We start from the raw sequence: 16,510 nt of genomic DNA, 5'->3' as shown, positions 1-16,510 counted from the left end.
AAGGGCTTATGCCCGAAACGTCGATTCTCCTGTTCCCTGGATGCTGCCTGACCTGCTGCGCTTTTCCAGCAACACATTTCCAGCTCTGATCTCCAGCATCTGCAGACCTCACTTTCTTTTTGCTGGATTAATAGTCTAGTGACAATACCATTAGACAATCGCCTCCTCCATTATTACACATCACATGCAAAATTGCCTGTTCCCAAGCGGGCATTACCACAAGCTGTTCCAAAAACCATTTTGTGAACGTTCCACAAATTCTTTTTCTTGAGATCTGCGATCAACCTGTTCAAGTCCCCCATGGTTATTCTAATAGTGCTGTTATTACCTCCTTATTACCCCACAACTCCCGTCATGGTAATTTTTCCTGTGCTGTTCCTCAACTCTGCTAACACGAGTTCTACGCCTTCTGAAATTTCATTTCTTATTAACAAAGCATCCCCACCCCCGCTGCCCATCTGCCTGTCTTTTTGATTTGACATGGATATTTAGTTCCCAGGCCTGATCCCCTTTGCAGCCATGTCTCTGTGACACAACAATATGACCAGCCAATATCAATCTGTACTAAAAGCTTATTTACCTTGTTTCCTATACTGCATACACTTAAGTACAACACCTCAGTCCTGCATTGATTCCCCCTCTTCTCATAGCTGTCTCCCCTTACCTGCTGTGCCTTAAGTTAGATTCCTGACCCTTTCCCTACTCTGTGTCCTATTACTCATTCTGGAAAATTCAATCTCTGCTGAGCCTCCACCCCGGAAAATAGAGAATATAGTTTCACCAAAAACCAAATTATGATTCCTCTTCATAACCTCTAGTCATTATGGATATCGATAACTTGCGATGACAGTACCTAAGCAAAATGAAACGCGTCAGAAAGGAGTGCTGCAATGGCAAAATGCAGAAGGAGGTTATTCAACCCATGTGACCATGCTGATTCTCTGAAAGAGCTTTTAGTCAAATACAACAGCCCTTCTCCAATCAGCCTAAGAAAATCTCTCCTTCTAGTATGCAAATGTCTTTTGAAAACTGCCATTGAATCTGCATCCACTGTCCTTTCAAGCATTACATTGTAGATCATTAGTTTTCTTGAAATCTCCAGTCGTTCTTTTTCAAATTATCTTCAAGCCAAAAAGATAGGAGATTTTGAAAGTTGATTTTGTCTGAAATTAATGTAAGAGAAAGTGACAAAATATTGTACAGCTGATAATCAAAAGAATGAAGGGCTATGGGTGGGGTTCAGGGTATGGAGAAGGCAATACAACATTGGCATTTCAACCTCACTGCACTGTAGTCTGAATACACTCCATTTGATCAGAAGGCATGTGGTGACAGATTAGATTCCCGACAGTGTGGAAACAGACCCTTCGGCCCAACAAGTCCACACCGACCCTCCGAAGAGTAACCCACCCAGACCGATTTCCCTCTGAATGATGCACCTAACACTATGGGCAATTTAGCATGGCCAATTCACCTGACCTGCACATCATTGGAATGTGGGAGGAAACCGGAGCACCTGGAGGAAAACAACACAAACACGGGGAGAATGTGCAAACTCCACACAGACAGTTGCCCAAGGCTGGAATCGAACCTTGGACCCTGGAGCTGTGAGGCAGCAGTGCTAACCACTGAGCCACCGTGCCACCCATATGCCGATAGGCATGTGTTTGGGATGTGGATAATGCAAAGAAAAGAAATACTTGGAACTTGTGACAGCCTGGAAGTGTGCAGCAGGAGGTACGAGCAGTGAAAACAGGATGATACAGAAATAATGGTCCTACCAGAAAGCAAAGGTTCACAGGGAGGATTTGTGCATTGGTGAAAGCAAGTTGTAGATGGCAGAAATTGCAAAAGACATTTTATCAAACGTGAAGTAGACAGGTCATTACTAATATGGATAATTATGTTGATGTACAGGTATAAGCAGGTCAGCTATGATGATCAGTCAGAAGTCTTACAGACCACCAGAAGTAATCCAAGTGCCAGAATGAAGGGACGAATAACGGTAAGGAATGTTTTTGATTATGACTTTACAGGACAGTGACACAATGTGCGAAACCTGTTGGAGAGAGAAATTCTTTCTCTTTGTTGTATCATGTGAAAGCGTTTCCTGTTCACAGCTTTAAAACTCCACTATCTGAACCTACCTTCATGAGTGAGGTGCTGTTTTTAATTGGCCTGCAACGACTACTTCTTACAAATTGTTCCTTTGTAATTGGTAAAATGTACTATTCTCTTGAGCCCAACTTTCTTGAGTGTGTCTGCCGCATTTCAACTTTTGGGACAACTGCATGAGTAAATATATTTATTTATTTATTCACTTGTGAGATGTAGACGTTGCTGGCTAGCTTATCATTCATTGTCCATCTCTAATTACCTGAAGAGGCAGTTAAGAGTTGACTACATTGCTGTGGGTCTGGAGTCACATATGGCCAGACCAGGTAAGGATGGAAGGTTTCCTTCCCTGAAGGATGTCATGAACCAGATGAGTTTTTATTTTAAAAAAAAGCAATAATTGTATAGTTACCATTAGGTTAGCTTTTAATCCCAGATTTTTATTGAATTCAAATTTAATCATCTGTCAGGGTGGGATTCAAACCCATTCCCCAAAACAATAACTTGGGTTCTGGATTGCTAGACCAGTGATATTATCTCTATACTGCCACCACCCTAAACCCGGAAAAGTTTCTGTTGTTTAAAGTGACAGACATTTAACTTGGGCAGAGCTTGGGGATTGTTGAGAAACACAGACCTCTTTCTTTCCCAGTACAGGAAAAGGTACAAGGGTTTCAGTGCTCCTCTAACCTGTTTTAACAATTGTTTTCTTTAAATGCATGTAATAGCATCTATTATCTTGCCAATTTCACATTTCTCTCCTCATGCTCCCTTTTGAAGCTATTGATCCTGTTCTAAAGGTGTCCTCTGTTCCAAGCAGCCATTCCTAATGTATAAGCAAGGTCTGACATGCTGTGGGAAATCATGATAACAGTCTGGAACTGTGGCTTATTTTAGTTGCTCCTCCTTAACTGTGGTATTGACACCAATTGTAACATTGAGCTGGTACTTGGGCTGAGACCAGGTCATGAAGGGACCTGCGACTTCTTGGTTTACCTATTACATTTACAAGTGATGCATTCAGTGTGGTGTCTCCATTCTTCATCTTCCTTTTCTCTCTTCAGGAGCAGCATATAGAGTGTGACCTATCAGATGAAGTAGCAGCGCGATTGTACCTGGATGAGGGAAATGCAACAGAATCTGTCAAAATGCCACCCTCTCAGAATGTGAAGGAAAATCTAAGCATCTTAAGTAAAGAACGAAGAGCAGATCTTCCCCAGTTCACTGAGGTACAGTCAAGCTACATGTCTCAAAAGAACGTGAAATAAGCAAGAAGAGGGATAGATGGAACAAATTTGGCTCAGAAGTGATACAAGTTAGGGAAGAATAAAGTAGTAAAGTATGCAGTAACTGATAAAATTTGAACAGGGCAAAGAGATTCAGGGGTTCACATAAATGCTGAGGTTTCACAAAGCTACATTTTGAAAAAAAGCATGTAGACAGATTTATAAATGAAAATTTATGAAGGAAGAAGTGACGTTAGATCAATACAATGATTGGTTTGAATTTTCTGCTCATCTTTGGAAGCATTGAGGATGAAGTCTGGTGCCACATGCGAGTGAGGCTAGGAATAGAGAAGGAGTGCAGATAAACACATAGCTGCAGGGCTGGTGGAGGAGGGGGTGCTTCAGATATGTGAATCATTGGGATATCTTCTGGAGAAGGTGGGACTTGTACAAGATGGACGGGTTGCACCTGAACTGGAAGGGCACCAGTATCCTGGGTGAGAGAATTGCTAGAGCTCTTCGGGATTGGCAGGGGGTGGGAACTTGAACTATGAATCAGATGATGAAGTAGGTAGTAAACAGCCAGATACTGTGTGCGGAGAGTCTGGGAGGCGAGATAGGCACTTGATAGGGCAGTGTGATGGGTTGAAGTAGCAGGAATAAGGGTGACAAACTCCAAGCATGGATCGGTACTTGGAACTATGGTTTTGTGGCCATTAAGGAGACTTGGATATCACGGGGGCAGGAATGGTTATTGGATGTTCCACAGTTTAGATATTTCAAAAGGAATGGGGGGGAAGGTAAAAGAGGTGGAGGACTGGCATTACTGATCAGGGGTAGTATCACAGCTGCAGAAAGGTAGATCATCGAGAAGGGTTTATCCACAGAGTCACTATGGGCAGATTTTGCAGAAGTAACAGGGTTAATGTCATGGGTGACTTTAACTTGATTGGAAAAAGTGAGGGCTGCAGATGCTGGAGATCAGAGCTTAAAAATGTGTTACTGGAAAAGCAGCACAGCAGGTCAGGCAGCATCCAAGGAGAAGGAGAGTCGATGTTTTGGACATAAGGCCTTCTTCAGGAATCCTTCCTGAAGAAGGGCTTATGCCCGAAACGTCGATTCTCCTTCTCCTTGGATGCTGCCTAACATTGATTGGAACCTACTTCGTTCAAATAGTTTGGATCGAACAGTTTTTGTCAGGTGTGTCCAGGAAGGGTTCCTGATGCAGGTAGGCTGACTCGAGGGGAGGCTATATTGCATTTGGTGCTTGACAATGAACCATGCCAGGTATCAGATCTCTTGGCGGGAGAGCATTTTGGTGATAGTGAGCACAACTCCATGATCGTTACTATACTCATGGAGAGGGGTAGGAGCAGATGGTGTGGGAAATTATGTAATTGGGGGAGGGGGATTACAATGCTATTAGGCAGAAACTGGGACACCAAAATTGGGAACAGATATTCTCAGAGAAATGCACGACAGAAATGTAGAGATTGTTTAGGAAGCACCTGCTGATAGTGCTGGACAGGTTTATCTCACTGAGACAAGGAAGGGATGGTGGGTTGAAAGAAACTTGGGTGACAAAGGATGAGGAACATCTAGTCAAGAAGAAGAAGGAAGCTTACTTAAGTTTGAGGCGGCAAGGATTAGACAGGACTTTCGAGGGTTAAAAGGTAGCCAGGAAGGAACTGAAGAATGGACTTAGGAGAGCTAGAAGGGGGCATGAAAAGCTTCAGCAGGTAGGATTAAGCAAGGCCCCAAGGTGTTCTACATTTAATGTGAGGACCAAGAGGATAGCCGTGAGGGTAAGGCTGATCAGGGATAGAAGAAGGAACATGTGCCTGGAGTTGGAGGAGGTAGCGGAGGACCTTAATGAAGACTTTGCTTCAGTGTTCATTACTGAGAGGGACCTTATAACGTTTCTGAGGACAGTGTGAAACAGGCTGATATGCTAGAATAGTTTGATGTTAGGAAGGAGGATCTGCTGAAAATTTTGAAAGACACAGGATAGAAAAGTCCCCTGGGCCCGACAGGATATACCCTGGTTTACTATAGGAAGCGAGGGAAGAGATTGCTACGCCTTTGGCGATGATCCTCACTGTCCAGTGGCGAAGGACCAGATGATTGGAGGGTGGCAAATGTTATTCCCTTGTTCAAGAAAGGGAATAGGGGTGATCCTAGGAATTATAAACCAGTCAGTCTTACGTCAGTATGGGTAAAGTATTGAAGAGGATTCTGAGAGACAGGATTTATGATTATTTGGAAAGGCATAGCTTGATTAGAGATGGTTTTAAGAAGGGTAGGTCATGCCTCACAAAGCTTATTAAATTTTGAGGATGTGACAAAACACATTGATGAAGGTAGAGCAGTGAATGTGGTGTACGTGGATTTTAGTAAGACGTTTAATAGGGTTCCCATGGTAGGCTCATTCAGAAAGTAAGCGGGCATGGGATATAGGGAAATTTGGCTGTCTGGATACAGAATTGGCTGTCCCATAGAAGACAGAGGGTGGTAGTGGGTGGAAAGTGGAACTTGGTAACCATTGGTGTTCCGCATGGATCTGTTCTGGGACCTCTGCTATTTGTGACTTTTATAAATAACTTGAATGAATAAGTGTAAGGTTGGATTACTAAGTTTGCCAATTACATCAAGGCCGGTGGAGTTGTGGATGGTGTGGAGGGCTGTTGTAGGTTGCAACAGGACATTGACAGGATGCAGAACTGGGCTGAGAAGTGGCACATGGAGTTCAACCTGGAAAAGTGTGAAGTCATCCACTTTGGAAGATCAAATTTGAATGTAGGAAGTCACGTTAAAGGCAGGATTCTCGGCAGTGTGGAGGAACAGAAGGATCTTGGGATACATGTGCATAGATCCCTAAAGTTGCCACCCAAATTGATAGGTTGTTAAAAAAGCATATGGTGTGTTGGCTTTCGTTAACAGGGAAATTGAGTTTAAGAGTCGTGAGGTTATGCTCTATAAAGCCCTGGTTAGACCACATTGGAATATTGTGTTCAGTTCTGGTCACGTCATTATAGGAAAGATGTGGAAGCTTTAGAGAGAGTGCAGAGGAGATTTACGAGGATTGCTGCCTGGACTGGAGGGCATGTCTTATGAAGAAAGATTGAGAGAGCTAAGGCTTTTCTCATTAAAGCGAAGAAGGATTAGAGATGCCTTGATAGATGTACAAGATATTGAGAGGCATAGGTAGAGTGGATAACAAGAGACTTGTTCCCAGGGCAGAAATGTGTATCACAGGGATCCTAATTTTAAAGTAATTGGAGGAAGGTTTAGGAGGGATGTCAGAGGTAGGTTCCTTACACAAAGAGTGGTGGGTGCATGGAATGCACTACTAGCTGTGGTAGTAGAGTCAGATACATTAGGGACATTTAAGTGACTCTTGGATTGCACATGGAAGATAGGACAATGAAGGGTATGTAGGTTAGTTTGATCTTAGAGTAGGATAAAAGGCCAGCATAATGTTGAGCCTGTACTGTGCTGTACTTTTCTATGTTCATTCAGTAAGGAGGCTGCAATCATGGAGAAGAAACAAAAAAGAAGCACTAAAATGATAAGTGATTTGAATTAGAAATAAGTAAAACTGTATGCCCCTTTTCATTAAAACAAGCCAGATTCAGACAAGTTATAATACAATAGGGTTTTGAAAAATTAAACCGGAAAAAATTATAATAGTTATTCATGTCCTGTTGAGGTAGAGTTTTGCCCCTGTGTATATGATATGAGCTTTAAAGTGATGTGCAAACAAAGCAGATGTGTTGAGAGATTTTTTTTTCCACAGATCAACAAGTTAAGGTATAGAATGCACCACCTGGGAATTTGGAGGAGGCAGGTTCAATTGAGGCATTGGATGACTATTTGGATTGAAATGGTGTGTAGGGTTATGGGGAAAAGGGAGGAGATTAGCGTTAGGTGAGGGCACGATGGGCCAAATAGCATTCTTCTTCGCTGTAACAATTCTGTGGTTCTGTGGGAGCTATATTCTCTCCAATCCTGCCAGTCTCCTTATGCCTGCTGCACCTTCCCGTTAGCCTTGTTATAACACTTGCTTATGTTTGCATGTAGGTTCTTCACAGCTGCTGAGTGACTTGCTGTTTACTTGTAGCAGTTGCAGTGTTTAATTCTTTTTTGTTCCCTTGATAACTTATGATCTTCCATTGCAGAGAATGGTAGAGGAGGTAAAAAAGGCGCTTGACCCTGGAGAACCTGATGAAGTACTTAGCACTGGGTTTAAACTGAGGATAACACGAAGGGATATTGGCACTTTACGTAATTACAGCTGGCTAAATGATGAGGTACAGTTGCCTTTTACGTGTTTTATTTTCATATATTTTCTGCTCTCATTGATCTTCCCCACCCCACCATTTTTCTCCCACCTCCCAGAAGTTCCTAATCTTGCAAGTGTAAACTCTCATCTGCCTTCTGGTCCCTTGCACAAGAGGCTGTTCATTATTATTGTCCAAATGGTATACTGCCAGCAGACTGCCCTGTATGCCTACTCTCAGTTGACTTGTACTGTCACTTAGACTGGATTCCTGGGCTACAAGGACCTGCTTCTCTTGCAGTTTTTCATAGATTCCTCTTGACTCAGCACATGCTTTCACTGTTCATAAGATGCTGTTCATTGGCAATTTTCAATACTATTTTTGGTGGAGTGTTCCCACTTTTAACAGGAGCAAAGACAAAGTGGACATAGATTTAAAGTGCAAAAGCAGCAACGGTAAAGTGAGGAAAAGTCTTTTCACTCAGGAAGTAGCTACTGTATTGAAATAGCTCCATGGGGTCTGGTATCTTGTCACCAAGTCACCTTATAATTTGCATGTGCACAGTATGTGGACTCTGACCAGCTGGCTCAGAGCCAGTCCCGAGAATGAGGAGAATCCCTGAATCTCCTGCTTATACCTGTCAGCTAGGACCCCCTGATCGGGGCTGTTAACTTGGAGCCAGAGAGCTTATATTCATTCCAATCACTATATTCCACGGCCCCCCCCCCCCCCCCCCATCCCCCAAATAAGCTCCAGGGATATAGGCCTATTCTTTTCCTTGTTGCTTCTCTTGGGGCGTTTTTGGCCTGGGTCTGGTTCCTCCAGTCTTGTTTGAGAGATCATGTGATCCACGTGTTTGTTCAGGACCACCTCAGCTACCCAAATTTTGAGTGTGATGGGATATGACCTTGCATCGACCTTACCTTGTACCCATCCAGTGCCATTACTGTGGTTGACACCATACTTCATCTCGCGAAGTAAACCGTCTCTCTCACTTAGAGGAGTCTTGTGTCCAATTTTGACGTCCATGATTTTTGTCCTTGTTGTCTCCCTTAGCACTGCCCCACCAATACAGTTAGGTCGGCATCCAATCTTGCCAATTTCTTCATTTTGGAAACCCCTGGCTGACCGTGGTGGAGTTCATTCAGTCAGTATCTGGTGGCAGTCTTTAGTTGGGACAATCACACTTGCTCCTCATAAAAACATGCCACCTCTACGGTGATCTGTTCTCTCCAGATCCAGAAAGGTTTCACTCCTAGTTGTGATGGCCCTTTTATCTCCCCTATCCACCCCATCACCACCAGCCATTTTAGTTTTGCCAGGATGTGATCTTTGTGTCCACAGTCAGTATTGTCAGCCGTGACCAGAAGGGTGTTCAGAAAGTTTAAAATCAGTACAGACTCTTCCAGGGGACACACCAGTGCCAGTGGCCTCCTGGACAGTGTTCTAACTTGTAATTGTACACACTGAAAATAAGATCCTATTGCTGAATTCGACCAGAAGCTATGGGCAGCATGGGCTTGTCATCTTTAAGTAGCTCTAGTGGAATTTTCTCACACCAAAGATTACTGCCAAACCTACCTTCTCTATCTGAATGTATTTGCGTTCAGCATCAGCCAAAGTCCGGGCAGCATATGCTATTGGATGTTCCTCTTGGTCCAGGTCCTAAGTTCTTCCTATTGGTCTTCCCTTTTATTAGCACATCATCTTGATGAATGGAAACCTGGGGTAGACCTTATGACATGTTCTCCATCTTCTGGAAAAGGGCGCAGGCTGGTGCTACCCCAAATGGCAGTTTTTTATTTTGGTACAAACTCTATATTGGCATATTTCTGGGACTATTCATCTAATCACAATTGCAGGTACGCATGGCTCATGTCTAGCTTTGTGAAAAACTGCCCACCTGCCAGTTTTGCGTACAAGTCCTCTATGCGAGGGATTGGGTATTTATCTCGCTGCGGCAAGCTGTTTACATTTGCTTAAAATCCCCACAAAGGTGAACCAACCCATCAGGTTTCAATGTTGGTACGACTTCACTCAGGCAGGCATTTTCAAATTGAAAAATGTTGAGCCAATCACGGTGGGCGGCACGGTGGCTCAGTGGTTAGCACTGCTGCCTCACAGCGCCAGAGACCCGGGTTCAATTCCCGCCTCAGGCGACTGACTGTGGAGTTTGCACATTCTCTCCGTGTCTGCGTGGGTTTCCTCCGGGTGCTCCGGTTTCCTCCCACAATCCAAAGATGGGCAGGTCAGGTGAATTGGCCATGCTAAATTGCCCATAGTGTTAGGTGAAGAGGTAAATGTAGGGGTGGGTTGCACTTCGCGGGTCCGGTGTGGACTTGTTGGGCCGAAGGGCCTGTTTCCACACTGTAAGTAATCTAATCTATCTAAAAAAAAATTCATCATCCAAAATCAAGGAGAATCTTTCTCAACCAATTCTGCCCGAGCATGTTACTACAAATCAGTGGTAACTGCACCAACTGCTTCTTGTAGGTTCTCAGTCAGGCCAAGCTCTTGCGCAAACTTAAAGGTTAGAGTCTAGACATAATCTTGTGAAAGAGTGATTCTTATATCATTGACGCAGCTGCACTGGTTTCGACCTCCATTAGAACCGGGTGATCGTTTAACCAAACATATTTTTATTGGTTTTGATTTGGATGTTGCGAAGTAAGTTACCTGTTCCAAACCACATGTTGGTGGAGTTTTCAGGGTGTGCACTCTCCTGGATACCTGCCTAAGAGATAGATCTCTTACTCAAGTCAAGCCTAGTATGACTCCTTTGCTGTCTGTAGTCTGCATTTTGGCAGCAACTACAGTGGCTTGCCAGCCCAGATCCTGAAGAACATTTTAGCCATTTGGCCAAGGCTTTGATTAGATTACATTACATTACAGTGTGGAAACAGGCCCTTCGGCCCAACAAGTCCACACCAAACCCATCTAACGAACTTGAGCTATAGCTTTCCCAATCAATATCAGGAAAGTTAAAGTCCCCCATAACAACCACCCTATTACTGTCACTCATCTCCTGAATCACCTTCCCTATCCTTTCTTCTCTCATGCCACTGTGCCACCCACAGGGGTTTTGCTGTGCACTGACCTAGGGTCCCTCTGCTCAGGATATGTCCTGTATGAAGCTGTGCAATTGCCGATGCTCAAGTGGTGGTCCCAAGCTCAGTTGAACAGGTGAAGGGTGTCCACTTCCACTGGAATACCCTGTAGCTCACATGCTCCACTTGATACATTTTCTAATGACTAAGCCAGATGTATTGCCTGTTTGAAGTCCAGATGGGCTTCTGCCAGTAGCCACTTTTGCATGATTACATCCTTGATCCTACATATTAAACGGTCTCTCGCCATCTCATTCAGGGTTAACCCAAAATCACGTGCCTCTACCAGTCATCTTAACCTCGTCAAAAATCCTGATGCAGATTCCCCGGTTCTTGAACTGCCAAATAAAGCCTATAGTTCTCAGAATTAGAAGAGGCTTGGGGTCATAATATTCCTTAACTAAATCCATCAATTCTTGAAAGGTTTTAGTATCTGGTGCCTCAGGGTAAGTTGGGCTCCTAATAACCAAAAAAACAAACTGTCAGGAGAATTACTTGTTGCTTTTTATCTGCCCCAATGTCAGTCGCCTGGAATAAATAACACATTCTTTCCACATACTGAGTTCCGTCTTCGACGGCAGGATCGAATGAGTCAAGCTTTCCATATAAAGGCCTGATGCCAGAAATGCTTACCCCCCAACTCAAAGAAGACTGTTGTGAGCGAATTTCCTTCAGGAGCGTACTGTTTTCTCTCGTCATCACTTTAATAACTCAATGGAGGCCAGTATCACCTCACCAAGACACCCTTTATTTATGCATGCACAGTACATAGACTTTGACCAGCTAGTTCAGAGCCATTCCCGAGAGTGAAGACATTTTCTATGCATTACAGTGCTAGACTATCAGACGTGGGAGCAGAAGTAGTCCATTCAGAGTCTACTCTACCCTTCAGTGAGATCATGGCTGATCTGATCATCCTGGATTCCACTTTTCTGCCTTTTCCCCGTAACCTTTCATTCCTTTACTATTTAAAATCTGTCTATCTCTGTCTTGAATATACTTATTGAGGGCCTCAGCAGTCGTCTGTGGTAAAGAATTCCACAGGTTCACTAACCTCAGAAGAAATTCCTTCTTTTCTCTGATTTAAATGGGTGACCCCTTACTCTGAGATATGCCCTCTGGTCCTAGGCTTTCCTGGAAACAACCTGTCCATATCTGCCCTCTCAAGCCCTTGTTTGAATAAGATCTTCTCTCATGCTTCTAAACTCCAGCTAATGCAAAGCCAAAGTACTCAACCTCGTCTTATACCCAGGATCAACCTGGTGAACCTTGTCTGGAATTCCTCCAATGCTTGTATATCTTTGCTTAGATAAGGGGGCCAGAACTGTTCACAGTATTCTGTGTGTGGTCTACCTAGTGCCTTGTATTGTTTTAGCATGACTTTCTTGTTTTGATACTCCAATTTCCTTGGAAATTAAGGCTAAAATTGCATTTGCCATCCCTCATACCCGCTGAACTTGGATGCTAGCATTTTGTCATTTATGCACAAAGACTCTGTGTTGCAAATTTCTGTAAACATCCTCCATGTAAATAATTTTCAGTTTCTCAATTCTACCCATGCTAGTACACAACCTCACATTTTCCCATGGTATATTCCATCTGCCAAGTTTTTGTCACTAATTTAACTTGCCTCTATCCTGTCATCCCTGCCACTTGCCTTCCCAGAAGACTTTAGAGTCATCTGTAAACTTGGTTGTTTATTCTTCATATAACTTCTCTCATCCAAGGCATTAAGATATGTTGCAAAGTAATTGTGGCCCAAGTACTTATCCCTATGACACTGGCTGCAGGCTTCCATCTTCAAAATGTCCTCTTTATCCCAAGTCTTTGTCTTCTGTTAGATTGCCAGTCCTCTAGCCATGCAAATATGCTACCTCCCAACACCATGGGTTCTTAAGTAGCCTAATGTACATTACCTTATTAGCCTTTTGGAAAGCTAAGTACATTACATGTAAAGGTATCTGTTTACTCAACCTCCTTTGTACCTCGTTGAAGGATTCTAATAAATTTGAGGCATGATTACCCTTACATGAAGCCATGCTAATGTTATGTATTTCTAAATGCTATGCATTATAACTGGTTCTGACATATTACCAATAACAAACAGTAAGCTAACAGGTCTCCAGTTATTTGTTTTTTGACTTTTCTTCTTTTTTATAACAGTGTTACATTGAAAGTTTTCAATCATACAGGACTTTTCCAGAATCTGTGTATTTCTGGAAGCTTACTGCCAGTGCCTCCTTTATCTTTGTAGCTACTTCCTTGATTGGTTGCATTCTATCAAGCCAGGCAACTTCTGGGGTTTTAGCCACAATAGTTTCTCTTGTACTTTTTGTCCAGTGATAGTTAATGTATTCTTCTTCCACTTTAGTCATTTGATTATTGAGTATTTTTGGAATGCTGTTAGTGTCTTCTACCATGAATACTGATGCAAGGTATTTATTCAACTCCACTGCCATTTCTTGGTTCCCTATTACATTTCCCCATGCCTCATTCTCAAAGGGATCTTATTTATTTTGGCCTCTTTCTTCCTTTTTATATATGTAAAGAATCTCATGCACATTTACCTTCATAGTTTATTTTCTTTTTATCATTGTTTTTGGGTCATCTTTTGTTGGTTTTCAAAACTACCCTAGTCCTCTGGCTTACCACTAATTTTTGTCATAATATGTAATTTTTGTTCTTTCAATTTAATGATTAGATTAGATTACATTCGAGTGTGGAAACAGGCCCTTCGGCCCAACAAGTCCACACCGACCCGCCAAAGCGCAACCCCTACATTTACCCCTTACCTAACACTACGGGCAATTTAGTATGGCCAATTCACCTGATCTGCAGATCTTTGGACTGTGGGAGGAAACCGGAGCACCCGGAGGAAACCTACGCAGACACGGGGAAAACGTGCAAACTCCACACAGTCAGTCGGGTCTCTGGTGCTGTGAGGCAGCAGTGCTAACCACTGTGCCACCGTGCTGCCCACTATCATTCACTTCCCTGGTTATCAATAAATGACTTATTCCCATCTTTGAATCCTTCTTTTTCACTGGGGTATGTCTTATTTGTGAGTCATAGGCTATTTTCATAAACATCTGCCACTATTCCTCAAACCTCTTTGCTACTAAACTCAGTCCACCCAGCTAACTCTCATTTCTTTGTATCTACCCATTTTAATGTTTGATACAGTTGCTTGTAACTCAAGTTTCTCACTCATATGGGATGCTAAGTTATTATGCCATATTATGCTTAATGTTTTTTAAGGGATCTTTTACTCTGAGATCATGTCATAAAGCTGCCTCATTACACATTACCAGATCCAAAAGAGTCTGATCCCTGTTTGGATTCACAACATATTGTTTTCAGAAACTGTCCTGTACACACAATGTGAATTCTTCTCCATGGCTACTCCCTGCCAGTCTGACTTTCCCAATCTACTTGAAAATTCAAGTGACCCATAATTAATGTACTGCCTTTTTTGCATAGCCTCATTATCTCCTGATGTATCTGTCTTCTAGTATATCAACTGTTAGGATAATCTAGATTACTCTCAACACTATGATCTTCCCCTTGTTATTTATTATCCCAACCCATATGGATTCTACAAGATTATTTCTCACTTTTATACTTATTCCATCCCATACTAACAGCACTACACCAAACCCTTTCCTTCCTGCCTGTCCTTTTGAAAAGTCACATACCCCAAAATGTTTAGTTCCCAGCTTTAATCTCCTTGTAACCATGACTCCCACACATGCACCCCCTCACAGACTTAAGACACTCTGCACTCACTACACACACACACAGACAGACAAAGACCCACATGCACACATATATATTGTGTGTGAATTTTTTTTGGTACTTTCAGAGTTACATTGCACTTTGCTCAAAAACTGCATGAATTTATGTAAAAATTTCACTTTTTAGATTGGAATCAATCTAAACATCAGGTCATAGACAGAGAACACAGGGGGCTAGCAATTTCAACAGATTACTAGTTATCTGAGAATGCAACTTTTAAAAAAAAAGGTTTTGTGATTTACACATGAAAGAAGTGAAACTATCACAATATTCTAACAGATGAAAGGCTTAACAGACAATTAATTCTTCAATGTATAATTTCAGTTACATCACACTGCAAATTTTTGCTATAAATTCTGTGTTACGATCGAGCCCTCCATAATCACCTGATGAAGGAGCGTCGCTCCGAAAGCTAGTGTGCTTCCAATTAAACCTGTTGGACTATAACCTGGTGTTGTGTGATTTTTAACTTTGTACACCCCAGTCCAACACCGGCATCTCCGAATCATGTAAGAACCTTGTAACTGTTAGACATTTGCAGGGGCTGAGGCACCTGGAAACTACCTGCGTGGTCCTCTGAGCTGCTAGACCTGCAGTCACAATCCCCTGTTCCTGATTACAGACCCATTTTCAATAATCCAGTCTGAAGGGTGTGACTGCCCTCTGGAGCAGTCCAGGTAACTTGCCCCTTCCCTGATTTGGGATAATGTCTGCAGCTCAGAATCCAGCTCCTCAACTTGGATCTGAAGTTCCTCAAGCTGCAAACACTTACTACAGATGGGTTCACTCTGGATCACATTGGTGTCCAGCAGTTAGTACCTGCTGCCATAGCAATACCTCACTCAACCTACCATCCTTCTACTATTTGATGTAATTTATAAGTTAATTATTCTGCATTCTCTAACTACAGCTATTTTTAAGAAAAGAGTAAAAGACTACAGATCTAAGCACAAATTGAAGTCCTTATTTTATCTTTGAAGACTAGAAATATTCACCGATTCTACTCACCAATCAGCTATTTTCCTTGCTGTCACATCATGTGATGTCCCTGCCACTGTTGGGTTTACTCATTAACTCAAAATCGCATTAAATGCATCCACTGAAACGCAGTGAACCTAGGGACTGTGCTGCTTTTATGTCTCTAAATGTTGAAAAACATCAACAAAGTGCTGGAAATAATGAGACAAAAGCTCCTGAACTTCACAAGAAAATCAATTCGACCTGCAGATACATTTATGTTGATCCAGAACCTAGCCAGCTGATGAGACTGCAACTAACACACCTTTTAGTGTATCAGGGAGTCATAGAGTCATACAGCACGGAAACAGTCCCTTTGGTTCAAGACACCTTGCAGAAGCCCTGGAGTGTATTAGAAGACCCCTTATACAGAAGATGAAATCTACTTTTGTAATTTTTATTCCTTGGCACTGGATTGTGGTGACAAAATAATTTTCCCTGTATCTTTCTAGATATATGTGACAATAAACGTGAAAACATAGAAAATAGGTGCAAGAGTAGGCCATTCAGCACATCGACCTTGCACCACCATGCATACGATCATTCCTGATCATGAAATTTCAGTATCCCATTCCTGATTTCTCTCCATACTCCATATCTAACGAACTGGCCCCAACAGATTTCAGTGGGAGAGAATTCCACAGGTTCATAACTCTGAGTGAAGAATTCTTCCTCATCTCAGTAATAGAGGCACAGAGATGTACAGCATGGAAACAGACCCTTCGGTCCAACCCGTCCATGCTGACCAGATATCCCAACCCAATCTAGTCCCACCTGCCAGCACCCAGCCCATATCCCTCCAAACCCTTCCTATTCATATACCCATCCAAATGTCTCTTAAATGTTGCAATTGTACCAGCCTCCAACACTTCCTCTGGCATCTCATTCCATACACGTACCACCCTCTGCGTGAAAAAGTTGCCCCTTAGGTCTCTTTTATATCTTTCCCCTCTCACCCTAAACCTATGCT

At 42.6% G+C, this 16,510-nt stretch overlaps 1 protein-coding gene across 4 annotated transcripts in view; it reads left to right on the top strand.

Moving 5' to 3' along the window:
- The window catches only part of LOC122551460 (sentrin-specific protease 2-like), a 425,299-nt gene that overhangs the window by 392,733 nt on the left and 16,056 nt on the right, over positions 1-16,510 (top strand). For all 4 annotated transcript variants that reach the window (XR_006312107.1, XM_043693394.1, XM_043693393.1 and 1 more), the window contains 3 exons: positions 1,918-2,005; positions 3,180-3,344; positions 7,520-7,651. Coding sequence is in view for 3 of the 4 variants with exons in the window: in XM_043693394.1 (XP_043549329.1) it covers positions 1,918-2,005; positions 3,180-3,344; positions 7,520-7,651 (385 nt within the window). In the remaining variant the exon portion in view is untranslated. The remainder of the gene's footprint in view (positions 1-1,917; positions 2,006-3,179; positions 3,345-7,519; positions 7,652-16,510) is intronic.

This window comes from Chiloscyllium plagiosum, chromosome 7 (assembly GCF_004010195.1).
Source record: "Chiloscyllium plagiosum isolate BGI_BamShark_2017 chromosome 7, ASM401019v2, whole genome shotgun sequence".
NCBI lineage: Eukaryota > Metazoa > Chordata > Chondrichthyes > Orectolobiformes > Hemiscylliidae > Chiloscyllium > Chiloscyllium plagiosum.
Note: the sequence above shows the minus strand (reverse complement) of the source record. Positions and strands in the feature narration are given on the sequence as shown.